At 38.3% G+C, this 27,587-nt stretch overlaps 2 protein-coding genes across 5 annotated transcripts in view; one reads left to right on the top strand and one right to left on the bottom strand.

Moving 5' to 3' along the window:
- EDA2R (ectodysplasin A2 receptor) overlaps window positions 1-27,587 on the top strand; it is a 112,158-nt gene that overhangs the window by 59,317 nt on the left and 25,254 nt on the right. For 2 of the 4 annotated variants that reach the window (XM_053202409.1, XM_053202408.1), the window contains exons 3-4: window positions 169-333; window positions 9,820-20,081. In XM_053202409.1, coding sequence (XP_053058384.1) covers window positions 169-333; window positions 9,820-9,944 — 290 coding nt within the window. In that variant the 3' untranslated portion in view covers window positions 9,945-20,081. Of the gene's footprint in view, window positions 1-168; window positions 334-9,819; window positions 20,082-27,587 lie in introns of those variants that run through there. The other 2 variants (XR_008290127.1, XM_053202410.1) reach the window with 2 other exon arrangements.
- LOC113597467 (tumor necrosis factor receptor superfamily member 27-like) lies at window positions 3,208-6,962 on the bottom strand. The gene is made up of 3 exons (XM_027053628.2): window positions 6,818-6,962; window positions 6,587-6,673; window positions 3,208-3,985 (listed from the first exon to the last, which is right to left on the bottom strand). Exons 1-3 carry the CDS (start codon window positions 6,960-6,962, stop codon window positions 3,603-3,605), a joined length of 615 nt encoding a protein of 204 aa, XP_026909429.1. The 3' UTR covers window positions 3,208-3,602.

The raw sequence follows: 27,587 nt of genomic DNA, 5'->3' as shown, positions 1-27,587 counted from the left end.
TGTTCTTTATATTTTTTCCTGCTCTACAAAGAATTAAAACCAGCTTAGCAACCCTACCTGGGGAAGGTTATAGAGAGAGGGCAATGGCCTAAGGAATTCCAGGCCCAGGGTCAGGGTGTTTATTGACTGCACACAGTGACTGACTTCCCCCACTTTCTTGTCTCACAGGTGCCTTCCAGTTGAGCTTAATGAAGGAAAATGTACACACAGTGCCCCCTCAGGAGGCCACACTTGTTGCAATGATGAGCAGTCTTCTCATGGTGTTTACCCTGGTCTTCCTGGGGCTCTTCTTCCTCTACTGCAAGCAGTTCTTCAACAGACATTGCCAGCGTGGTAAGGGTGGCTTCTTCACATATTACATGAATTAGGGGCAAGGTTCTGATTAGCAGAGGAGAGGAATTTTCTGGGGATGAGAGTTAATGGGCCTTCCCTACAGTGCTGGAAAACCTTAACGGTAAATGATCTGGAGGTAGCAGTAGAAAGTATGGGGCTTCAGAGACAACTGAGTTCAACCCTATGAGCTTATGGAACCTGATCCACTAAGGTATGGGAATTCATAAATTAACACAACATCATGAGAAAACCCTCGGGGAAGGAATCTGGATACCTAGGTTCTAAATCAACTCATAAATTACTATGTAAATGTAGACAAGTCATCTAACTTCTTTGGGCTTCTTTATCCCTAATCTTTAAAATGAGAGATGGTGTTCGATTAGTTGGTTTCTAAGTTATTTTCCAATTCTCCATTTCCACTTATAGGTATAGACACTGGAGCTTGTCAGGAATGGAGGATGGATGGATGGATGGATTTGAGACATGACTGTAATAAAAGTGGGTGAGGTCTTGGGCAACTATTATTAGTATAATAATATCTCAAATGTGGGTAACTGAGAGCCCAGTGTCCAGAGGAATTGGTGGACCCAGACATTTTTTCCCAGACAGTACTGATACCCAAAGAGGTCTGGCCCAGTCCATAGGAGATTGTCATGTGAAATTGCAGATGGAAGGTCATATTTAAAGTCAAGAGTACCATTATGATCTGTTTCAGCACAACTCTGGCCATTAGCCAAAATGTGGCACAGAAAGTTCAGATCACTGAGGGCAAAGATTGGGGGAGATGGGATGGTGCACCGGCCAGCAATAGGTAAGAGACTTAGAGCTCCAGCCAAGAGTACAAAGGCTCTGGACAGCTTCAGTGTCATTGAGAGAACTAAAATCTATGCAGAGATACCTAAACAGGAATCCATGTTAGTGAATAAAGTGTATTTAGTAAGAAAAGGAGAGGATAATTTTAAAAAATATATAACGTTTTTATTTTATTTTTTGAGACAGAGAGAGACAGAGTATGAGCAGGGGAGGGGCAGAGAGAGAAGAAGACACAGAATCCAAAGCAGGCTTCAGGCTCTGAGCTGTCAGCACAGAGCCCCACATGGGACTCAAACCCACAAATGCAAGATCATGACCTGAGCCAAAGTCAGACACTCAACCAATTGAGCCACCCAGGCGCCCCTACAGGATAAATTTTCTTACACTGGTGCTCAGGACTCCTCCTCAGCCCACTGGATACTAGGAACAAAACGATATCACTTTTTTAACCTCCCTCTATTTTTGTGGGAAGATCTCTTTTATATAGACATGGGTAAGTTTGGCTGTAAGATATATCAGCTAATCTTCAAAAGACCTAGCATATATTTTTGACTTAAGCAGTGGTGAATCTATCTTTTCATGGGCTGCAGGGACACAAAAGGAGTACTATTATCCCTTTATGACCCTTCTCAAGCTCTGCTTCTTTCTCTTCTACTCTTTGGTGGATTCTGGAACATTGTGGTTCAGGGTGGACCATTTTGTCTCCCACTTTGGAGCCAGTTTGTCAAATAAGAAAGCTGCTACCCAGTGTCTGAGCATGGGCATGAAATACGGACAATGAAGCATTTGGGCCCCACAGCCCAGAAAGATGAAGATGAGGCAATGTTTGAGAGCTGCCTGTGTCCTTCCTATTGTCACAGGAAATGAGAAATGGGTAACACTTTTCTGCTCCTCTTCTGTCCTCAAGATAATAATATTGTACCTTTCTCTGGGGATGTGAGGGTGAGCAGCTCACTAGGGTCTCCATAGGGGAAAGAGGATGAACCTTTTTTTTTTGAAAGGGTGTTTATCAGGACTTATGCATACTGGAGTTGTATAGGGAAAATCAGTGTGTGAATCAGATCTGATCAACAGTGCAATAGAGAGAAGTAGGGGCTATGGTAAAGTAAAGAGTGAGTTCATTTACTATCCAAATGGGAATCTGCTACTCAGCCCAGGTGACTTAATTTCTCTTTTCTTTCTTTCTCTCTTTTTTTTTTACCATGAAGAAATATTCAATGCTTGAGATCTGTTGAATTTTCAAAAGAATCCAGAAATCTGAATTTCCGTATGAAATAATTTTAACCTCTGACGATGAATTCTAATCCATCCATCATAAATAAATAAATAAATAAATAAATAAATAAATAAATAACAAATAAAACCACCACAATGCGAAGGGTCAAACAAGTACAGATACCATCGGCTCTCAGTTTATAACTCAATGATGAATCAGACTTATTCATGAAGTATGTACTATTTTTCTATCACTGCCATAAAAAATTACCACAAATTTAATAGATTAAAACAGCACCCATTTATTATCTCACCATTTCCATGAGTCAGAATCTTTGTAGGCTCAGCTGGATCTCTGTTTAGAGTCTTACAAGGCCAAAATCAAGGTGTTCACAGGACTGTGTTGCTTTCTGGAAGCTCTGGGGGGAATCCATTTTCTTTATCATTCCAGAACATGGAATAATTTAATTACTTGCAGTTTTAGGGATGAGGTGACATTTATATGCTATCTATAAGTTGAGGACCATTTCCAGTTTCTAGAGACCACCCACATTCTTTGGCTTATGACTACTTTTCATTTTCAAAACTAGAATGGTGGGTCAAGTCCTTTCCATGTTACATCTCTTTGATACTTTCTCTGACTATTCTGCTTTTTCTTTTCTACTTTTAAGATTACATGTAAAAAAAATTAAAAAAAAAATTAAAAAAGGACGCCTGGGTGGCTCAGTTGGTTGAGCATCCGACTTCGGCTCAGGTCATGATCTCACGGTCTGTGAGTTCCAGCCCCGCGTCAGGCTCTGGGCTCAAAGAGCTAAATTGATTTACACAAGGTTCACATAGCTATTAAGGAATAGAGGTAGATTTGAAACACAGGACTACCAGATGCCAAAGTTTCCATATTTTCCCACTGTTTCATGGTGCTTATAAATGAGCAGAGATAATTGAATATCACTATTAGATATTGAGGTCCTGAGAAAGCTTGTAAAAGGCCAGGATGGAAAGACTGGCAATCATATCAACCAAGCTACTTACTACCTTGACAGCTGTAGGCCCAGAAATGTGATGTTTGGCTGACAGACTCCAAAGATTAGCATAGTCACTGTTGCCCCCTTTAGTGTTTCCAGTTTGCTGTTCCTCTACCCCTAGCCCTACTGAACAACAGTACTGTAAAGAAAATTCCTTGAGGGTGGTACCCAATTTCTGGTCTTTCTGTCCCACCTTTCGAGCTCACCTCTGTAGAGTTAATCACTGGGGACTTCAAAGGGCATATTGAACTCCAGCCTATCTTCAGAGTTTTCAGCTGTGTTCCCCCCCAATGTCTCAGATCCAGTGCAGGAGGGTGAGCTGGAAAACATTTGCAGGTCTAGTTCTGTGCATTCGATGGGGATGTGGAGCCAATGGGAGTGGCTTTCTGAGGCACAGGAAGCCATGGTAAAAGACTTCTGTGTGGGGAAGCCACAAGTTGAACTGCAGTCGTCATCCAGGATGGGGTTAAGTGGCTGGCTCTCAAAGATGCTTTCACCTAGTGGGGACTTAGGACTAGTCTCCTGGCCAGGTGGCATGGTGAAAAGAGATTCTTCCTCTGATGCCTTGTCAGCCTCAAACTGCAGCGAATCTCCTGCAACTTGAAGCAGAAAGTCACTGGGTCACCCAGAGGCAAGAGCTCCTCTCAGTGGAGTACCTGGTCCTGAGTACAAGATGGGAAACTGTCTGGGGACTAGTGTTCCCCTTCCCCTCCCTGAGGATCAAAGTACCTAGCACCAGGATGAGGTGATACACTTGGGAAACACCCTTACACTGAGGTATCAAATTGAGGTTATCTAGTGGTGTATCAGGGAAAACAGTCAATTTCTCCAGAGAAAGAGAAACCTTTTGTGAGCAGCAGGATTTTGACCCTCTTCCCCCATAATCTTTATCCTTTGGTGTTATGCTTGTGTGTTATGTTGTGTCATATGGCAAGAAGCACATTGCAAATGGAATTAAGATTAGCTCAGATACCTTCCAGATTATCTAGTCCAACTTCCCCTCCAAGTCTTCCAATCCATGTTTGAGGTCCTTTTGTAATATCTCCAACAAATATTTGTGTCACCTTTGCTCACATACTTGCAATGTCAGAGAGCTCACTACTGCCCAATGTGTATTGCAGCTGTGACTGGTAGATTGGAGCTCAATGTAAAGAAAAACCTCTGTCTCCCTGTAGTACCTACTCATGGGTCCTGGCTCTGTTCCATGGGCCACAGACTTCATCTACTTCCTCTGTCTTCTGACAGCCCTATAAAGATCTGAAGAAAGCATCTTTTCTCTGGAAAATATCACTTTGGATTTCTCTAAAGTATGTTCAGTATGAAACTGAACCCAGTTTCATGAGGAGTGGTCTCACCCATATAGAAGAGGGTAGAACTATCATCAACCTAGCTAAGTGATATATTTCTGCTATTGAATCCTCAATGATTAACCTACACTATGTTTTTGTTTTTGTTTTCAGAGATAAGGAGCTCAGAAAAATATTGAGATTGCCCCTACAGATTTCTAACTTACTTTCCTCCCTCCTCCCTTTCCTCCCTCCTTGGGCTTCTGGCAACCTTGCCCAGTCATTCTCTCTGGACTCTCCTGCTTTGTTCCTATACCACAATGGTAGCAGGGGCCTGAGATGTGGTATCCACAACAGCCAGTGCTCTATGGATGGGGAACATCTTATCCCATCCCACCAAGGATTGATTCTTCACCATTTCCCCAAGACTTACCTGCAGCATTTCTTGCTTCCCTATTCTAGCCAGCTTGGAGAGCCAGATTATTTGGCCATGGAACAACCAGGCATGTTCCTACCTCAGTTATTTATAGATAAAAAGGGAGGGGATGCCAATGAATGGGGCAGAGTTTTACTCCTTGCATATTTGTCTGGCACACCTGAAGGAGATGCCTCTTCTTCAGACATTGATATGTCTATCTAGCACTTTAGGGACAAAATCAAATCCTTCCCCCTTTAGCTTCTTCACACTGCCCCCTTCTTAGTACACATACACACACACACACACCTCTATATGCATCTTGGGGGAGGCCTGACACCTTGATTCCCCATTCATCTCCTAGACTTCTGTGGCTGGGACAGCTCTGGATCTAGCCCACTTACCAGGGTCTTCCTCCCCATATATAGGGCTCTACCATTCTTTAGCAGAGATTCAACTCAATATCTTTTTGATCTTTAAAATGGTACTTCGTAAAGTTCATTTTATTTTTATTTAAGTTCCTACTTTTGCCTCTTTTGTCCCTTCCTGGTGCTGGTCATCTAAAAGCCCAAGGCTGAATCTGTAGATCCCAAGGGCCAAACTTACTTCAGAACTTTGGTCTTTGAGGTGACAGTGAAGTTCTTGAGGTTGGGGTGGGAGCACTGAGGGCCAATGTTTCCCATTGAGGTCTGACCTTAGGGAAGCTAAGGGACCATTTGTGCTTTCTTGGTTTAGAGTAGAACAAATCAATTTCTGAGCACTCACCACCAGTTTCACCTGCTTCCCAGAATAAGGTGGAACTTCACTCTCCAACACTGATGGCACAGGACAAATGAGAACCTCAGCGCTGAGATGTGAGCATCATGGATTATTTTTAAGTTCCTCTTATGTCTATAAAGGGCCACTTGATCTGATGTACACTCCCCCACAGTAGATCAGGTTTGGAAGAAAAAAAAAGTTCCCAGATGAGTAGAGCAACTCTCTCTTTTGGAACAGCTTATATAGTCCAGAATGTTGGATGTAACTTAATTTGTAAAAACAAAGGATGAAGATAGGACACAGTTATCCTAGGAGTGAAAGTGCTGAAATGTACTGCATACACAGGTGCTGCACTTTACAGTTTGCAATGTGTGTTTACAGACATTATCTTATTGGATCTTTATACAAACCCTAAGATGAGCAAGGCAAGGATTACCATTCCCAGTTTGCAGATGAGGAAACTGAGGTCCATAGATGGAACGTGACTAGCCTTAAGTTACTCAGTGATGTAGGGTGAATAGCAAGTCCTCTCTAATTTCTTGAAAATTTGATGTTCTTGAAGACAATGTTTTTGAGTAAAGAGATATTGACTTTCTGGCATATGTGTTCCAGAAAACAATAATCTTTGGAAGAAAAAAGGTGGAGAGACAAATAAAGCGCTTATACCTGGATGTGAATGAGGTAATGTTCTTGCTCACTGTACCAAGTCTATGCTCTACCCTTTCCAGAAACTCCCTTACCCCCATCCTGCAGCCGGTATGGATGTATATTCTCTGCCAAGTCTGACCCCAGTGTAAATCGAAGAGACTTTCCATTTAGCACTGTCCCTTGAGAGGTCAAAAAGTGAGAAGGGCTGCAAGGCCAGACAAGATTCTTTTTATCTGCCTATCTTATTGTCTTTTACCTGTGTGGTACAAAGACAGTAGATAAAGCCTGGAGCCAGTAAGAGCATCCATTCTACTGCCCCCTACCCACATTCCACTGTCCAATTTCATAGTCCCTGATCTTAGTTTGGACAAAGACTTGAGACTTTACTTTATTTGGAGGTGGGAGGAGTGCAGTTATTTCATCTTTGAAAGCCTCCTCCAAGTAAATTGCAGATATTTGAGCAAACATGTCAATTATAACTTCAGTACTTCATAGTCTATAAAAATTTACTCACACATTATGCCTATTTTAAAGATGAGGAAAGTGAGGCCTAAAAAGGTAGTAACTTACCCAAAGCAATGCATATTTGGAAAATGCCACCTGTCCCACATGCCCACTCCCACTCTCAGACCTAAGTGTGGATCCTATGGATAAGCGTATATGCAGTCCAGGGAAGGACAAGTAGAGCGAAATCTGCCCATGGTTATGACAAAGGACAGGGAAGACTATTGAAGGGCACTAGTTCTTTCTTTCCACTAGACACTGCCTAAATAACCCTATAGGATCACTAATGCGCCCAGGGAAGAGACTTAGGAGATGGGTTAAAGCAGTTCATCTCTACTATTATGAAAAACGTCTGGCCCAATAGTCTGTAAATTGCTAAGGTAACAGTGGTCTTCCATTGAAAAATAACATAGGATTTCATCTGCATCCAGGATATAAAAGTTGTCTTTTTTCTTTTCTCTCTCTGTAGTTCTTACCTCCAATGGCCATTATGTTTTCCTCTGCCTTTTTCCAGGTTCCTCTAGATGCACTGCACTCCCTGGGTCAGCTGGAGGCTCTTAACACATGTTTGAAGAGCAATGTTTCTGCACTGCAGCATAGGGCAGGGCAAGTGATTTTCCAGTGGATTACCTGAGCCTCACCCTTTATTTGAGGTGCTATAATTCTGCAACTCCAGAAAGGAGGAAGGCTGGGGCTTGCCTTCTTTGAACCTTACAGAAGCTTTCTGAGCCAAGCTGACCGTCCTTCTGGAGTTTAATTTCCCCAAACTACCTCCCAGAAGTCTCCCAAAAAGATCCTTCAATCAATTTAGGGGCATCTGAGTGGGAGGAGGGAAGGAGCCTCATTGTGTGTTTCTATTATCATGTTAATTGGATCCCAGGTCTCTCATAACCCCTTCCCATATGATGCTGAAGTGTGTTTTTGCTTTAGCTTCTACTCATGTATCTCTAGAGTAGAGGGGAATAAGCTCCTTGGAGACTGTATTCTTCTTTATTATCCAGTTATCTTTCTGAATACTGTAGAGCTAGCTCCCACCCCACAAATACTTGGTGGTTAATAAAGTACTTTAGGCAGCTTGCACACTTTATCATCAGGTTTTAGCCCTGGCAAAGGAATGTTCTCTACAGCAAGTTCTTTGCTTTCAGGATTTTATTAAATGCATCTTTGGGGATAGTCCATCTATAATCATTGATTAAGGGCTCCTGGGGCAACCCATTGATCAGGGTGCTAAAAGCACCTAAGAAAAAGTAAAATGGCCCCATTGTACTGTACTGGGTATTAGAAGCAATTGAACACAAGCCTGCACCAAGCAGCCTAACATCACACAGGTATTAGCAAATATGTATGAACCAAGGATTTAGGCCTTGGAGTTTAGGTTCTCTGTTCTTTTATTTCTGAGATGGCTTATTCTTATGTCACTGGCTTTAATTAGTCATCTTTTTACCTTCTAGTAGGGAAAGAACTAGTACCCAAACAGATGATTCAGATTGGGGTGCCTGGGTGGCTCAATCCACGCTGGGCATGGATCCTGCTTGAGATTGTCTCTCTCCCTCTCCCTCTGCCCCTCCCCCTTTCACTCTCAAAAAAAAAAAGATGATAACTCAGCTTGAGCAGGCCTTAGGTATTCCAATGTCACCATGCATCTGGCAGTGGTTAAGTCCAATACTGCTGTTCTATGGAAAAGATAGTGATTGTAACACAGCAATAACAACAATAATACAATGACAAAAATGACATGGCACTCTTCACTGTTCCTGCTCTAAACTTTATAATTTACAAAGCTCATTCACACCCATTTCATCCCCATAAGATCCTGAATTGGGTGTTATTTATTTATTTATTCATTTTTGAGAGAGAGAGAGGACACAAGTGAATGAGGGACAGAGAGGGAGAGGGAAAGGGAGAGGGAGAAGAAGAGAGAGAGAGAGAGAGAGAGAGAGAGAGAGGAAATCCCACAAGGGACAGAGAAAGATATACTGAATTGGGTGTTATTATATCCCTTTTTAAAGAAGAGGAAACAAGCTCAGATTAGATATATGGCTTGTCAGGCCAGAGGTTAGTCTGACCCAAGTCTTCTAATTCCCAGAGCAAGCTTTCTCCTTTGCTTCATGGATTCCCCTTTAACAACTGTTTTAATGTAGAGTTACCATAGTGGCATTAGGGGCAACACTGTAGAAAACAAAACAAAACAAAACAAAACAAAAGCAGCTTCCAGGTAGCAAAATTCCCCAGTGGTGTGTCTATAAACACAGTAACTACAAAGGTCAGTGTGAGCTCCACCCAAAACAACAGACTTCCTTGATGGACTACCTAGCCCAGAAGAGCTTCTTAGCACTGACTTTTCCTGTAGAAATGAAAATACAAGCCTTGGTTGCTCGGGCTACCTTAGTTCACAGGTGTGCCAGCCAACAGCAAAGTCCACATAGTATGAACACAATGTGTCCACCCCAAAATATACTCAGAATCACCTTGGTTCTAATTTCCTTTCTAAAGTTCAAAAATTGGCATTGGCAATTGGAATAGGGAAATGAAGTTTTACTTTGCTTTTTAAGGTGTCTTATGCAGAGGTGAGGTAAAACATATTTTTATTCTTTGTAACTGCTGTTTGGCCATGTCAAATATCACACTCAATTGTTTGCTTCTGGAGAATACTTTTAAAGATTTCCTTCCCATTGTTGTTAAAGTGTGGGCATCTTTGAGTGCTTTGTTTTTATGTATGTATTTATTTATTTTCTACTGGAGAGTTATTGGTCAGTGGAAGAACAAAGGGCACTTGATAAATACAATTTTTAAAACTTTTTTAAAGTTTATTTATTTTGAGAGAGAGAGAAAAAGCGCAAGTTGGAGAAGAGCAGACAGAGAAGGAGAGAATGCAAAGCAAGTTTCATGCTCAGCATGGAGTTCGATGTGTGGCTTGATCCCATGAACCATGAGATCATCACGTGAGCTGAAATCCAAAGTTGGACACTTACCCAACTGAGCCACCCAGGTGCCCCTGATAAAAACATTTTCAACATGCCCCCAAGTCTACATAATTGTTGAATTGTCTATATTTGAACTAGCTAAATAGGTTGCTTTTGTTTGTATGGGAGGGGAGATATTTGCTGGGAATGAGTTTGCTTTTGGTTCACTATTTTCCTCTCTGTATACCTGGATTTGGATTTTGACAGGAAAGAATCTGGGAGAGCAATTTTCTTCTTCAAGTTTCTCATACCCAGGCTAGGTAAGAATGTCACTACTGCTGCACTCTTTCCACCACATACAGTCCTACTATACTTGGAAGATAATCTCTCATGCCCCTAACACCCTGCCCACCTTACTATCAAGTTCTTTGGTGTTTAACTTTGAATGTAACTAAATTCTAATTACTTTTCCCTCATAAATTGGTGATTTATAGAAATTGTGTTAAATCTTGAGTCATATGTATGTGTGGCTACTGGCAGAGTTAGGTTTTGTTTTTGATGTTCTGGAAAAATTTCATGTTAGCCAGTAAACAGAAATACTTCCAAACACTTTTTTTCCTCTATTTTTAAAAAAACCAGAGTGTTTCACTTGGCTGGTGTATCTTTGCTCAGTGAATACAGACAGGGAATAAGAAAATGTGTTTCTTACAGTGGGTGTGGCATCAGGGGAAGTGGAATCCAGTAACTTGTCACTCAGAATATATGGATTATAGTCCAAGCTATCCTTCTATCTTTTTAAATTGTTTATAACATTTATCTTCTAGTCTGGGCTATAGATGTACTAGAAATTGTTGAGTTCTAAACTAATACTTCTTAAACAGGATTCCATGGTTCTAAAAGACTGTGCATATGTCTTTTGAAGTCTGCAATTTGTAGGAGTTTGTGTGTGTGTTTTTTTTCATTTTTATCATATTTTTTAAATGCAAGCTTATTCTATTTAGATCTTCTGAAAATATTTACACAAATATTTATAGAAACATTATTTATAACATCCATAAAGTAGGAACAACCCAAATGTCTATCAATTGTGCGTAGATAAACAAATAATCATATATACATAATGGAATACTATTCAGTCATAAAAAAGGATTGAACTGACACACAGTATGTTATACATGAGCCTCAAAGCATGATAATTGAAAAAGGCAGATACAACAGACCACATATTGTATGATTCAATTTCTATAAAGTGTTCATAAAGGCAAGCTAATAGAGACATAAGGTACATTAGTGGTTGCCTGGAGCTGGAGGTGAGAAAAAAATATTAAATGTAAATAGGCATGAAGGATCTTATTTGGGGATTAAAGTTCTAAAATTGGGTTATGATAATGACTGCTGCAAAATTCAGTAAAGGTAATACAAATCATTAAAATGTGCACTCAAAATCAATGAATTTTACAGTATGTAAAGTATACTTCAAAAAAGCTGTTTTTAAAAATATTCTATGATCACAGATTTATGAGTAGACTCTGGTGTTTACCAATTTTATTACTTTCCAAACACCTGCATTGCCAGAAATAATCCCAAACAATTTCAATTTATCTTTCTACCTCCCTCCCCTGCCCCTCCCCCATATACACACACATACACACACGTGCATGCATGCACACACACACACACACAACACCCAATTACTCAATTCAGGACAAAAGAGATCGAACCTGAGTCCGATTCAGTTGTTGTTTTTTTTTTTTTTTTGAGCCCTTACAAATTACCTTTCATGTGTTTTCTCACTTTCATATTTTGTTTCATTTAATACTCATGATGTTCCTAGGTGATGAGTGTTCTTTATAATCTTTATTTTACAAAAGAAGAAACTGAAGCCAAAAAGATTTAATGGTTTTTCTATGGTTATACAGCAGTAAGTGCTGGGCTGGAATTCCAGCCCCAGTCTGTCTGATTCTGAAGCATAAGCATTCCCCATTATGCCACAGCTGCCTCCCTAAGACAGGCCCCAGAAAAGAGAATCCTATTTATCCCACTGGATTTCTCATAGTTTAGAAGGCTACATCAAAGAGTCTCCCTGGGAATTTCTATGTATAACAAAATAGTGTCAATGTATTATCAGCTCATGATGATCATTCCCATATTATCAGAAGAACCACATTGCTTATGCTGTCTTTTGGCCACAATGCTGTCAATGAGAGAGCATCCTGTAGATCTGAGTTCTTATTGCACCTCCATCATTCCCTAGGTGAAATACCCTTCTCCCTTTCCTCGGCCTCAGTTTTCCCCTTGGTGCGCAAAGGAGATTAGACACAATGATCTCTAAGAGCCTTACAACACTGAAAGGCAATGAACATGAAAGATCTAGCTTTGCTGTAGACTCACTCTTGGTAGCAGGAGTTCTCAAAGGAGAGGCAGGAAAAGAATAACCAGAAATGGTGACTAGAAAACAACTGAGTGAATAACAAGAGGTGATTTTTTTTTTCAATTTATGAACTTTATTGATGTTTTCATTCCGTTTTGGAATCAGCTCTTTTTAATCCCCTGACATTTTAACCAAATTTTGATTAAAAAGTGCCCCTAAAGATTATCCACAGATCTTCCAGCAGCTCCTAAGAAAGTAAACTTTCCTTAAGTAGGAACAACAAAGAGACATATATAATGGTGCATATATAACTTTTCTACTCATTCATGCGCTATCTATAAAACCATATCTCAGCGCACCTGGGTGGCTCAGACAGTTAAGTGTCCAACTCTTGCCTGGGCTCAGGTCATGATCTTACCTGTTGTGGGTTGAGCCCCACGGGGAGCTCCTTGCTGACAGTGTGGAGCCTGTTTGGGATTCTCTCTCTCTCTGCCCCTCCCTTACTCACGTCCCCCCACCCTTTCTTTTTCTCTCTCAAAATAGATAAACAAAACTTAAAAAAGTATATATCATAGAGTGCCTGGGTGGCTCAGGCAGTTGAGCATCCGACTTCAGCTCAGGTCATGAATTCGCGGTTGGTGAGTTCCAGCCCCACAACATGCTCTGTGCTGACAGTTCAGAGCCTGGAGCCTGCTTCAGATTCTGTGTCTCCCTCTTTCTCTCTCTGCCTCTCTCCCCCTCTCAAAATAAATAAACATTAAAAAAAATAAAAATATAGATATACCTCACTTTTTAAGTGTTTAAGTTCCAGTTAATTAACATACAGGGTAATATTAGTTTCAAGTGTATAATGTAGTTATTCCACCCTTACAAACAAGACCCGGTGCTCATCACAAGTGCCCTCATTAATCACCTTCATCTATTTAACACATCCACCCCCACCTACTTCCCCTCTGGTAACCATCAGTTTGTTCTCTAATAATTAATTACAATAAATTAATTAATTATGTTGCAATTAATTAAGTAAGTAAGTAATTACATAATTAATTAATTAATTAATTGCCTCTCTCTTTTATTCCCCTATGAGCATTCTTTTTGTTTCGTAAATTCCACAAATGAGTGAATTCATAGGGTCTTTCTCTTATTGATGTATTTCGCTTACCATAATACACAATACCTCCTTCCATGTCCTTGTAAATGGCAATATTTCATTCATTTTTATGGCTGAGAAATATATATAATCACATCTTTTTTACACATTCATTACTTTTTTTATTGTTAAATTTATTTATTTATTTTTAAGACAAAATGTTATTATTATTATCTTTAATTTACATCCAAGTTAGTTAGAATATAGTGCAAAAATGATTTCAGGAGTAGATTCCTTACTGCCCCTTACCATTTAGCCCATCCCCCCCTCCCACAACCTCTCCAGTTACCCTCTGTTTGTTTTCCATATTTAAGTCTCTTATGTTTTGTCCTCCTCCCTGTTTTTATATTATTTTTACTTCCCTTTCTTATGTTCATCTGTTCTGTCTCTTAAAGTACTCATACGAGTGAAGTTATATGACATTTGTCTTTCTCTGACTGATGAATTTCTCTTAGCATAATACCCTCCACGTAGTTGCAAATGGCAAGATTTCATTCCTTTTGATTGCCAAGTAATACCCCATTGTATATATATACCACATCTTCTTTATCCATTCATCCGCCGATGGACATTTGGACTCTTTCCATACTTTGGCTATTGTTGATAGTGCTGCTATAAACATTCTGGTGAATGTGTGCCTTTGAAATAGCACACCTGTATCCCTTGGATAAATACCTAGTGGTGAAATTTCTGGGTCATAGGGTAGTTTTATTTTTAATTTTTTGAGGAACCTCCATACTGTTTTCCAGAGTGGCTGCACCAGCTTGCATTGCCTCAAACAATGCAAAAGAGATCTTCTGTCTCCCCATCCATGCCAACATCTGTTGTTGCCTGAGTTGTTAATGTTATCCATTCTGACAGGTGTAAGGTGGTATCTCATGATGGTTTTGATTTGTGATTCCCTGATGATGACTGATGTTGAGCATTTTTTCATGTGTTGGTTGGCCATCTGGATATCTTCTCTGGAGAAGTGCTATTCATGTCTTTTGCCCATTTCTTCACTGGATTCTTTGTTTTTTGGGTGTTGAATTTGAGAAGTTCTTTGTAGATTTTGGATATTAACCCTTTATCTGACATGTCGTTTGTAAATATCTTCTCCCATTCAGTCGGTTGCCTTTTGGTTTTGCTGATTGTTTCCTTTGCTGTGCAGAAGCTTTTCATTTTGATTAGGTCCCAATAGTTCACTTTGCTTTTGTTTCACTTGCCTCTGGATACATGTTGAGTAAGAAGTTGCTGCAGCCAAGGTCAAAGAGGTTTTTGCCTGCTTTCTCCTCGAGGATTTTGAAGGCTTCCTGTCTTACGTTGAGGTCTTTCATCCAGTTTGAGTTTATTTTTGTGTATGGTATAAGAAAGTGGTCCAGGTTCATTCTTCTGCATGTCGCTGTCCCGTTTTCTCAGCACCACTTGCTGAAGAGACTGTCTTTACTCCATTGGATATTCTTTCCTGCTTTGTCAAAGATGAGTTGGCCCTATGTTGGTGGGTCCATTTCCTGGTTCTCTATTCTGTTCCATTGATCTGAGTGTCTGTTCTTGTGCCAGTACCATACTGTCTTGATGATTCCAGCTTTGTAGTATAGCTTGAAGTCTGGGATTGTGATGCCTCCTGCTTTGGTTTTCTTTTTCAAGATTGCTTTGGCTATTCGGGGTCTTTCCTGGTTCCATACAAATTTTAGGATTGTTTGTTCTAGCTCTGTGAAAAATGTTGATGTTATTTTGATACGGATTGCATTGAATATGTAGATTGCTTTGGGTAGTATCAACATTTTAACAATATTTGTTCTTCCTATCCAGGAGCATGGAATCTTTTTCCTTTTTTTGTGTGTGTCTTCTTCCATTTCTTTCATAAGCTTTCTATGGTTTTCAAGTGTATACTTTTTTCACCTCTTTGGTTTGATTTATTCTTAGTTATTTTATAGTTTTGTTGCAATTGTAAATGTGATTGATCCCTTGATTTTTCTTTCTGTTGCTTCATTGTTTATTGATTAATTTATATGGTGGGTGATTCCACTTTGGGGGCAAAATTGATTATAATTTTTATATCTTGTTGATGGATAGACCCCTCAATTATGATACAATGCCTTTCTTCATCTCTTGTTACAATCTTTGCTTCAAATTTTTAAAAGTTTATTTAGTTTTATTTATTTATTTTGAGAGAGACAGAGACAGCACAAGTGGGGGAACAGCAGAGAGAGAGGGAGACAGAGAATCCCAAGAAGCCTCTGCATTGTCAGCACAGACCCCAATGCAGGGCTTGATTCTATGAACCGTGAGATCATGACCTGAGCCAAAACCAACAGGCAGGCGCTTAAGTGATTGAGCCACCCAGGATCCCCCAGTCTTTGTTTTAAAATCTAGTATGTCTGTTATAAGTATGGCTACTCTGACTTTCTTTTGACAACCATTAGCATGACAGATGATTCTCCATCCCTTTCAATCTGCAGGCGTCTTTAGGTCTAAAATCAGTCTCTTATAGGCAGCATATAGATGGATCTTTCTTTTTTAATTAATTCTGATAACCTATGTCTTTTGATTGGAACATTTAGTCCATTTATATTCAGAGTGGTTATTGAAAGATATTAATTTAGTGTCATTGTGTTGCCTGTAGCATTGGTGTTCCTGGTGATGTTCTGTGGTCCTTTCTAGTCTTTGTTGCTTTGGTCTATTTTTCTCCCTTCAAAGAGTCCCTCTTAAAATTTTTTTGCAGGGCTTGTTTAGTGATCACGAACTCTTTTACATTTTGTTTGCTTTGGAAACCCTTTATTTCTCCTTCTATTCTGAATGATAGCTTTGCTGGATAAAAAAATACTGACTGCGTATTTTTCGCATTCAGCGCGTTAAATATATCCTGCCACTCCTTTCTGGCCCACAACGTTTCTGTAGACAGATCTGCTGTGAACCTGATATGTCTTCCTTTGTAGGTTAAGAATTTTTTTTTTCCCTTACTGCTTTCAGGATTCTTTCTTTGTGTGTTTTGTGAATTTGACTATGATATGTCTTGGCAATGGTCAGCTTTTGATGTATTTAATGAGAGTTCTCTGTGCTTCTTGGATGTTGATGTCTGTGTCCTTCCCTAGATTAGGAAACTTTTCAGCTATAATTTGCTGACATAAACCTTCTGCCTCTTTTTCTCTCTTTATCTTCTGGGACTCTTATGATATGAATGTTATTCCATGTTAATAAGTCACTGAGTTCCCTATGTCTAATCCATTACCTTCATAATCCATTACCTTTCTTTCTCTCTCCATTTCAGCTTAATTATTTTCCATAATTTTATCTTTTATATCACTGATTTGCTCCTCTGCTTCACCTATCCTCGCTTTTATGGCTTTCATTTGGGTTTACATCTTCATTGTAGCTTTTTAAATTTCTGCTTTATTACATTTTAGTTTTCTTATCTCCGCAGAAAGGCATTCTCTATTGTCTTTCATACTTTTTTCAAGCCCAGCTAGTATAGTATCATTATAATTGTTATTTTAAATTCTAGTTCAGACAGCTTACTTATATCTATATTGATTAAATTCCTGGTCATGAGGTATAGATCCTGTTTTTTCTTTTGGGTTGAATTTTTCCATCTTGTCATTTTGTCCATAAAAGAAAATTGAACCAAAACAAATAAAAGATACAAAACAAAAAACAAAGAAACAAAACAAAACAAAACAAAAAAGAGATCTTGGGTGTGTTTTAGTCTGCTTGTTAAAATAACTAGATCTAAAAATAGAAAAAATAAAATAAAATAAATACACAAAAATTATATATATATATATATATATATATATATATATATATATATATATAGGACACCTATGCCCTATATATAGGACACCTCAATCAGACGATTGAGTGTCTGGTTCTTGATTTGGTTAGGGTCAGGATCTCACTGTGAGTTTGAGCCCCATGTCCGGCTCCATGCTAACAGCATGTAGCTTGCTTGGGATTCTTTCTCTCTTTCTGTCTCTCTGTTCCTCTCCCACTCATGTCGTCTCTGTCTCCATTTCTCAAAGTAAATAAACTTAAAATTTAAATAGAAATATAAAAAAATTATAATAATAATAAATGAATAATAGGAATTGAAAAAATAAGCAAATAAATGAAAAATAATAATAAAAAATAAAGAATAAAAGTAAAAAGGAAAATTGATCCCATTTCCCCAAGAACTGAAATTTGCAGCACCCTACAATCAGCAGAATTGCTGCAAGGGAGTTGTTTGTGTTGGTCTTCTGGGGCAGGGTCCTGTTGCACTGATTCTCAAGTGGACTTGCTGTAGTGTAAATGCACCTCTGAGGTAGAGGGGCTGGGTTTGGTGTACATAGATTTGGGCTCCACTAGGTGGTGCTGTTTTGCTCTCTGAAGACCTTTAGCACTAATGCAAGGGATGAATATGTTAGCACCCCATTATCTAGCCCCAGAGCTGAAAGTTTGTGCCCTTCAGTTTTCAGAGAACCTTCACAGAGGAGCAAATAGTCACCCCTCTTCTGTCCCCAGTTTTCATCTAACCTTGCATTTACCCTGTTTGTGTCCAAACATTTGTATCTCAGGCATGAGACTGAGTTTTGAAACTCCAAATTTTAGAAACTCCTGCAGTTCAGACCTGCACTGTTCCTCTGGAGGAGGGTCTCACCACGCTTTTGCCATTTGTTGGTCATGCAAGGAAAGTGGTTGCATGACTCCAGCAGTTCAAAGTTTATGGCAAAATAGAGAACTAAGCCAGCCCCCCAGCTCGTTTCCTGCAGCTAGAGTCCCTGTTTCTATGTCTGGTAAGAGTGCAGCACTTTGGCACCACTCTGGTTTCTTCTTGCAACCCAGGGGATTCTCCATCTTTGCTGTCACTCCTGGGACTCCACCCTGCTTTTCCACCTGAAAATCTTTAAGCCAGGCATGTCTCCCACAGTAGTGGACTTGTAAAAGTTCAGATTTTGTGCTCCACTGTTTATAATATTTTACAGTAGCTTCCCATAAGCAAGCTCCGTCCCTGCCATCATATTCACTTATATCTCCCCCAAGTCAACTCTCTGCACCTTCTAACTTCCAAAACATTGTTGCTTTTCTACTTGTGGACTTGCAGGGTTTCTTTGTTCCTTTACACCTCCAATTGATTTCTTGGGTGTTCAAAGTGATGTGATTACTATCTAGCTGTGTTCCAGGGATGAGACAAGCTTAGGGTTCCCTTTCACTTCTACCATCTTAACTCCTCCTGTGAGGTTAATTTTCTAGTCAATACCTACTTCATATTCCCATCTTCTTTACAGGGAGCAATGTGAAGTCTTGAGCTGACACCATTTGCATTACATTCCACTCTGTGGAACCGCGTCTCTTTCACTTGTTTGGCAGAACCACCAGCAGTGAACTAATCAGTGAGTCAACCACTTCTAATCTTCCATTTCATCTCTAAACATTATAACTAGAATACAGCCTTGGACCTCAGATCTAACCACCTTTTCATCTGTTAGATATCATGTAGTCTATTCCTTCATTTTAAAAAAGAACATTTACTAATTATATAAGGAAAATAATCACAATACAGAATACTTGGAGACTGCAGAGAAGACAAAATACCCTAATACAAAATACAAGACAAAACAAAACAAAATACTGGAACATAGGTCACTGTTGATCACTCTGTTCTATTTCATTTCAGCATTTTCTCAGCTTGTACATACTTTAAAAAAATAGGGACGCCTGGGTGGCTCAGTTGGTTAAGCATCCAACTTTGGCTCAGATCATGATCCTGTGGTTCCTGGGTTGGAGCCCCACATTAAGCTCTGTCCTGACAGCTCAGAACCTGAAGCCTACTACGGATTCTGTGTCTTCCTCTCTCTCTCTCTTCACCTCCCCTGCTCATGCTCTGTCTCTCTCTCAAAAATAAACATTAAAAATATATTTAAAAATTGTATGCAAAGAGTTCAGCTAATTATATTATTCTGGATCTTTCACTTTTCCTTCTTTCCATATTGCTTTGTAATACTCCAAACCATCACTTCATTGAAAAACATTGTGACTTTTGAATGTTTAAAAAGAAGGAAAATAACATATTTCACCATACCACCCTAACACGATAACATTATGCTTCTCTTTCTTCCTTTAAAGTAACACCTTATTTAAAGGCAGAAGGATTTAATCATAATTGTAACCTTACCTTCAGCCCAGTATGAGGGGCTGTTGACACTTATTTCATAAATATTTTCCGAGGTTCTAAGAAGTATTCATAATTAATCTACTCTTTAAATATTATACAAGCAATATAACCACATTTTACAGCATTTTTGAAATTGAGAACATGGATAAAATCTCTTTAATTCAACTCTCAAAACAAAAACACTTTTAGCAATTTGAAATACATCATTCCAGTATTTTTTCTATGCCTGTTTTTATATACTTGTAATTATATTGTTGATCCAGCTTTGCATTCTGCTTTTTGCTTAATATCACAACTCAAACATATCCACATTCTACATAGATTTTATTCTACTTTCTTAAAAAGCAATATGACCATATAGCAGGGAATTTAGAAAACAGGAGGAAAAACAAGAACAGATCTTTTCAAATATTCTTACCCCACTTGGCCACCATTGGCCATTCAATTTCTCTTTAGATTTTATTTAAAATGTTATGTATATTTAAATATGTTTATATATATATATATATTTAATTTTTATTGAAGTATAACTAACATACAGTGCTATATTAGTTGTAGGTGTACAGAATGACGATATAACAATTCTTTATTTTCAGTTAATAGTTTTTAATTATTTTATTTTATTTTATATTAATTCCATTGTAGTGAACATACAATGTTATATTACTTTCAGGTGTACAATATAGTGATTCAAAAATTCCATATATTGCTCAGTGCTCATCAAGGTAAGCGTACTTTTAATCCTATTCACTTACTTTACCCATCCTCCATGCAGATTCCCTATTCACTATATGTTTGTTGTCTACAGTTAAGAATCCGTTTCTTTGGTTCGTCTCTCTCTCTCTATTTTGGTTGCTTGTTTTATTTCTTAAATTCCACATATGAGTGAATCACATGACATTTGTTTTTCTGACTTGTTTATTTTGTTTAGCATTATACTCTTTATATCCATCCATGGTGTAGCAAATGGCAATATTTCATTTTTTTTATGGCTGAGTGATTTTCCATTGTATAAATATACCTATCTTCTTTATCCATTAATCTATCAATGGACACCTTGCTTCATCCCTTCATCCATTGAACACAGCTAGATAATGATAAAATCATTCTGAATACCCAAGAAATTGAACTGAGGACTTAGAGAACAAACTGCACAACTAGAGGCAGAGAAGAGGCCACACTGAGGAAGGTAGGAAGTAGGGAGAAGTGGTTTGGGGGAGGAATGGATCTCAGGTACTGTGAAGGGGAGGGAGCCATGGTCATAAGGGAAGGCAAGAGAGAGAGAGAGAGAGGAGAGCACATGGATATGCATAAGGAGAACACTTCCCCAATGCCATTGGCTGGGGAAAATAGAGAGACTTATTTTCATGAGTTTTTGCAACCAGTGGGGCTCAAAGACTGAAGTTTTAGAGGTCTCCAGGCTTGGCTGGAATACAGAACCTTAAGATGTCTCCCTACACCTGGAAAAGAGGCAGGAAAATGACCCTGGAGAAGACTGCACAATCTGAGGATTGCCTAAGGCACATAGGGAGAGACAGTTGGAGCTCATGTTTGAGAGGTAGTATTACCTCTCTGGGGGCAAGACAGTCAGAAGCCATTTCACTCCCCAAAGTCAAAGAGACAGCTGATGAAGGTGGCTAACCCAGATACTGGCTGTTTAATGTGCTTTGCTCCAAATCCCACTCCCCTACACTCTGATGCAACTGCCCTTTTTAATCATAACTGCATCAGTTCCACCAGGGTGAGACCGTTTTCCAGAGGACCAGCATAGGTCCCAGCCACAACAGGTCACTGAAGTTTGGAATTTTAAAAATCAGCAGGCCTTGTTGGGGTAGAGCCTACAGTGCACTGCACTGTTCTAGGCAGGCCACTGACCCAGAGACTGTGTGAAAACAGCGATCTGACAAATACCTGTGACACATGAGGGGAAATTTTTTGTTCCCCTGAAAGTGCTTCACTGGCAGCAAATAGAATGAACTCCCTTCTGTGGGGACAAAGGAAAAGATAGGTGCTATTTTCCTCCCCTGCCCCTCAGGATAAACCAACATCACCAACAGTGCAGGGCCAACACTGATGGTCTAACTTGTTTACACCAAGTTCTGGCCCCTGCACTCTGCTGGTATTGCTTTTCTTGAGCAAATGTGTGTAAGGACCAGCACAGCAAAGACCTTCCCCAGAAAACTGGCACAAACCTCCACAGGCACCTCATCTACTGATCATAGAGTTCTGCAAAGCTTCAGCTCTAGTGGAAATAGGATAAGGTCTCTTTTAACAAGCAAAACAGAGCACACCTAGTTAAAACTCACCACATTCTGGCCAAAGCCCAAACACTCCATACTTCAAGCAAGGAGACATCTACATAAGACTGACTTGAGGGATAGAGCAACCAAAACACAGGAGCAGAATTCATACAGCAGCATACACCAGAGACACTTCCTGAGACAGTAGGCCCTGGACATAATATGATCTCTTCTTCATAAAGCCATTACTCTCAGGAGCAGGTAACATAACAGGTTTCTCTAACAAAGAGAAGAATACAGAGACCTAGACAAAATGCCAGGATGGAGGAATTCATCCCCCAAAAAAGAACAAGTTCATTGCCAGAGATCTAATCAAAGCAGATATAAGTAATATGACTTATCCAGAAACTAAAGCAACAATCGGAAAGGTAGTAGCCAGGCTAAAAAAAAAAAAAAATCAGACTGAAATGAAAAGTACAATAACCGAGATTTGAAACCGACAGGTTGTAATGACCACAAGGATGCATGAAACAGAGGAACAAATAAGTCATATAGAAGATAGAACTATGGAAAATAATGAAGCTGAAGAAACAAAAGAAAGACAAATTTTGTATCACTAAAGTAGACTAAGGGAACTCAGTGACTACATGTTACATAATAACATTTGTATCATAGGAGTCCCAGAGGAAGAGAGAGAAAAGGGGCAGAAGGCTTAATTAAGGAAATTATAGCTGAAAATTTCCCTAGTCTGGGGAAGGAAATAGACATCCAGATCCAGGAGGCAAAGCCTTAAATATGAGACAGGAAACCATAAAAATCCTAGAGAAGAACACAGGCAGTAGTTTCTTTGACATCAGTCTTTGCAACTTTTTACTAGATATGTCTCCTGAGGCAAGGAAAACAGAAAATATAAACTATTGGTACTTCATCAAGATAAAAAGCTTCTGCACAGTGAAGAAAGCAATCAGGAAAATTAAAAGGCAACATTCAGAATGAGAGAAGATATTTGCAAATGACATATCTAATAAAGGATTAGTATCCAAAATAAGGAACTTATCAAACTCAAAACCCAAACAGGAAATAATCCATATAAAACATGGGCAGAAGACATGAATAGATATTTAATAAAGAAGACATCTAGATTGCTAACAGACACATGAAAAGATGCTCAACATCACTCATCATCAGGTAAATATATGTCAAAACTGCAATGAAATATCTCCTCACAACAGTCAGAATTGTAAAATTAACAACACAGGAAACAGCAGTTGTTATTGAGGATGTGGAGAAAGGGGGACTCTCTTATACTGTTGTTGGAAATGCAAACTGGTACAGCCACTCCAGAAAACAGCATGGAAGATATTTAAAAAATTTAAAAATAGAAAGGCCCTACAATCCAGCATTTGCACTACTAGTTATTTACCCAAAGGTTACAAAAATACTGATTGGAAGGGGCACATGCACCTCAATGTTTATAAGAAGCATTATCAACAGTAGCCAAATTATGGAAAGAACCCAAATGCCCATTGACTCATGAATTCACAAAGAAATGTGTCATTCTAACAATATTTGTCCTTCTAATTAATGAGCATGAAATATTTTCCCATTTCTTTGTGTCTTCTTTGATTTCTTTTGCAAGCATTCTATAGTTTTCAGAGTACAGATGTTTTACTCCTTAGTTAGGTTTATTCCTCAGTATCTTATGGTTTTTGTTGCAATTGTAAATGGGGTAGATTCCTTGATTCCTCTTTCTGCTACTTCATAATTGGTGTATAGATATGCAACAGATTTCTGTACGTTGATTTGATATCCTGTGTCTTTGCTAAATTCTTGTATCAGTTCTAACAATTTTTTGGTGTAGTCTTTCAGGTTTTCCATGTAGCATATCATGTCATCTGTGAAGAGTGGAAATTTGACTTCCTCTTTGCCAATTCATATGCGTTTTGTTTATTTTTCTTGTCTGATTGTTTAAGGTAGAACTTCCAGTTCTATGTTAAATAACAATGTTGAGAGTGGACATCATTGTTGTATTACTAAGCTCAGGGGGAAAGCTCTCGATTTTTCCAGTTGAGGATATTAGCTCTGGGTCTTTTGTATATGGCCTTTATTATGTCGAGGTATGTTCCTTTTATCCCTACTTTCTTGAGAGTTTTTTTATTCAAGAATGGATGCTGTATTTTGTCAAATGCATTTCCTGCATCTATTTAGAGGATCATAAGTTTCTTATCCTTTATCTTATTCATGAGGTATATCATGTTGATTGATTTGTAGATATTGAACCAGCTCTGTAGCCCAGGTATGAATCCCACTTGATCATGGTGAATAATTTTTTTATGTGTTGTTGGATTCAATTTGCTAATATCTTGTTGGAAAATTTTACATACCTGTTCATCAGGGAAATTAATCTGTAATTTTCCTTTTTAGTGGGGGTATCCGTGTTGTTTTAGAATCAAGGCAATGCTTACTTCATAGAATGAGTTTGAATTTCTCATTCCATTTCTTTTCTTTGGAAGAGTTTCAAAGGAATAGGTATTAACTCTACTTTAAGTGTTTGTTAAAATTCCCCTGGGAAGCCAACTGGCCCTGGAATCTTATTTGTTGGGAGATTTTAGATTACATATTCAATTTCTTTACTGCTTATGGGTCTGCTCAAATTTCCTATTTCTTCCTGTTTCAGTTTTTGTCATTTATATGTTTCTAGGAATTTATCCATTTCTTCCCAATTGCCCACTTTCATGGCATATAATTGTTCATAATATTCTATTATTATTTGTATTTCTACAATGTTGGTTGTGATGTCTCCTCTTTCATTTATGGTTTTATTTATTTGGGTCCTTTCTACTTTCTTTTTGGTGAGCCTGGATAGAAGTTTATCAATTTTTTTAAATTCTTTCAAATAACCAACTCCTAGTGTCATTGATCTCTCTTACTGTTTTTTTTTTCTTCTTTATTTCAACATCATTGATTTCTGCTTTAATCTTTATTATTTTACTTCTTTTGCTTGTTTTACACTTTATATGCTGTTCTTTTCTAGTTCCTTTAAGTGTAAGGTTAGGTTGTGTATTTGAGACATTTTTTCCTTCTTTAAGAAGGCCTCAATTGCTACATACTTCCTTCTTTTGACTGCCTTTGCTACATCCCAAATATTTTGCACTAAGGTGTTTTCCTTTTCATTGGCTTTCATGTAATTTTTAATTTCGGTTTAATTTCTTTGTTAAACCATCCATTCTTTAGTAGGATGTTCTTTAACCTCCAAGTATTTCTGGTTTTTCCAAATGTTTTCTTGTGGTTGATTTCATGTTTCATAGTATTGTGATCTTAAAATATGCATGGTTTTATCTCAATCTTTTTGTACCTGTTGAGAGATGATTTATGATCCAATATGTTATATATTCTGGAGAATGTTCCATGTGTACTTGAGAAGAATGTCTATTCTGCTGCTTTATAATGAAATGTTCTGAATATATCTGTTAAGTCCATCTGGTCCAGTGTGTTATTTTAATCCATTGTTTCCTTGTTAATTTTCTGCTTGGATGATTTGTTCATTGTTGTAAGGCCGGTGTTAAAGTACCTTACTATTATTTTATTATTACCATTGAGATTATTTATGTTTGTGATTAATTTATTTATATATTTAGGGAATTCCATGTTGGGGGCATAAGAATTTACAATTGTTAGATCTTAAGGGATAGACCCCTTAATTATGATATAATGCTCTTCTTCAACTCTTCTTACAGTCTTATTTTGAAATCTAGTTTGTGTGTATAAGTATGGCTAATCAGGCTTTCTTTTTACATCCATTACCATGATAGATGTAATCCTTCCCCTCACTTTCAATCTGCAGGTGTCTTCATGTCTCAAATGAGTCTCCTGTAGGCAGCATAGAGATGATCTTATTTTTTAATCCATTATGATACCTTATATCTTTTGATTGGAGCATTTAGTCCATTTACATTCAAAGTAATTATTGAAAGATATGGATTTAGTGCCATTGTGTTGCCTGTAGAGTTGGTGTTTCTGGTGATGTTCTACAATCCTTTCTAGTCTTTGCTGCTTTTGGTCTTTTTTTTTTTTTATTCCTCCACTCATAGAGTCCCCCTTCAAGTTTCTTGCAGGGCTAGTTTAGTGGTCACAAACTCTTAGTTTTTGCTTTCCTGAGAAACTCTTATCTCTCCCACTCTTCTGAATAGTATCATTGCTGGATAAAGAATTATTGGTGCATAATTTTCCCATTCAGCAATTTGAACACATCCTTGGCATTCCATTCAGGCCTGCCAAGTTTCTGTGAACAGATTTCTGCCTACCTGATCTTTCTCCCCTTGTCTGTTAAGGACTTTTATTACCTTGCTAATTTCATGATTCTTTCATTGTATGTAGTATTTTGTGAATTTAACTATGATATGCCTTGGTGATGGTAGGCTCTTATTGAATTTAATGAGAGTTCTCTGTGTTTGTTAGATTTTGTTGTCTGTGTCCTTCCCGAGATTAGGGAATTTTTCAGCTATAATTTGCTCAAGTAAACATTTTCTGCCCCCTTTTTTTTCTCTCTTCCTCTTCCATGAGTCCTATGATATGAATGTTATTCCTCTTTAACAACTCACTGAGTTCTCTATGTCTTGTATCATGATCTTCTGCCTTTGTTTCCCTCTTCTTTTCAGTTTCATTATTTTACATAATTTTTTTTCTATATGACTTATTCACTGTTCTGCTTTGTCTATCTTTGCCATCATGGTATCCATTTGAGAATGCATCTCAGAGATATAATTTTTACTTCCTGTCTGGTTAAATTTTAGTTCCTTTATCTCTGTAGAAAGATATTCTTTTTGTCTTCTATGCTTTTTCAACCTGAACTAGTATTCTTTTTTTTTATTTATTTTTTTATTTTTTAAAATTTATATCCAAATTAGTTAGCATATAGTGAAACAATGATTTCAGGAGTAGATTTCTTAATGGCCCTTACCCATTTAGCCCATCCCAGCTCCCACAACCCCTCCAGCAGCCCTCAGTTTGTTCTCCATATTTGTGAGTCTATTTTGTTTTGTCCCTCTCCCTGTTTTATATTATTTTTGTTTCCCTTCCCTTATGTTCATCCGTTTTGTCTCTTAAAGTCCTCATATTAGTGAAGTCATAGGACACTTGTCTTTCACTGACTAATTTCACATAGCATAATACCCTCCAGTTTGACCCATGTAGTTGCAAATGGCAAGATTTCATTCCTTTTGATTGCCGAGTAATACTCCATTGTGTGTGTGTGTATATATATATATATATATATATATATATATATATATATATACCACATTTTCTTTATCCATTCATCCATTGAGAGACATTTCGGCTCTTTCCATACTTTGGCTATTGTTGATAGTGCAGCTATAAACATGGGGGTGCATGTGTCCCTTTGAAACAGCACACCTGTATTCTGTGGATAAATGTCAGGTAGTGCAATTTCTGGGTCGTAGGGTAGTTCTATTTTTAGTATTTTGAGGAACCTCCATACTGTTTTCCAGAGTGGCTGCACCAGCTTGCATTGCCACAAACAATGCAAAAGAGATCCTCTTTCTCCCCATCCTCGCCAACATCTGTTGTTGCCTGAGTTGTTAATGTTAGCCATTCTGACAGGTGTGAGGTGATATCTCATTGTGATTCTGATTTGTATTTCCCTGATGATGAGTGATGGTGAACACTTTTTCATGTGTCATTTGGCCATCTGGATATCTTCTCTGGAGAAGTGTCTATTCATGTCTTTTGCCCATTTCTTCACTGGATTCTTTGTTTTTTGGGTGTTGAGT

Source organism: Acinonyx jubatus, chromosome X (assembly GCF_027475565.1).
Source record: "Acinonyx jubatus isolate Ajub_Pintada_27869175 chromosome X, VMU_Ajub_asm_v1.0, whole genome shotgun sequence".
In the NCBI taxonomy this organism is placed as follows: Eukaryota; Metazoa; Chordata; class Mammalia; order Carnivora; family Felidae; genus Acinonyx; species Acinonyx jubatus.
This window is presented reverse-complemented; position numbering and strand designations above follow the sequence as displayed.

Excerpts from the sequence above, each read along its gene's own strand:
- LOC113597467 (XM_027053628.2), bottom strand. The coding sequence starts at position 6,962 with ATGTTTGCTCAAATATCTGCAATTTACTTGGAGGAGGCTTTCAAAGAT. Across the intron at positions 6,674-6,817 it reads AATTGGACAGTGGAATGTGG|GGACAGTGCTAAATGGAAAG; the intron begins GTAGGGGGCAGT and ends TGACCTCTCAAG. Across the intron at positions 3,986-6,586 it reads ATACCGGCTGCAGGATGGGG|TTGCAGGAGATTCGCTGCAG; the intron begins GTAAGGGAGTTT and ends TTCTGCTTCAAG.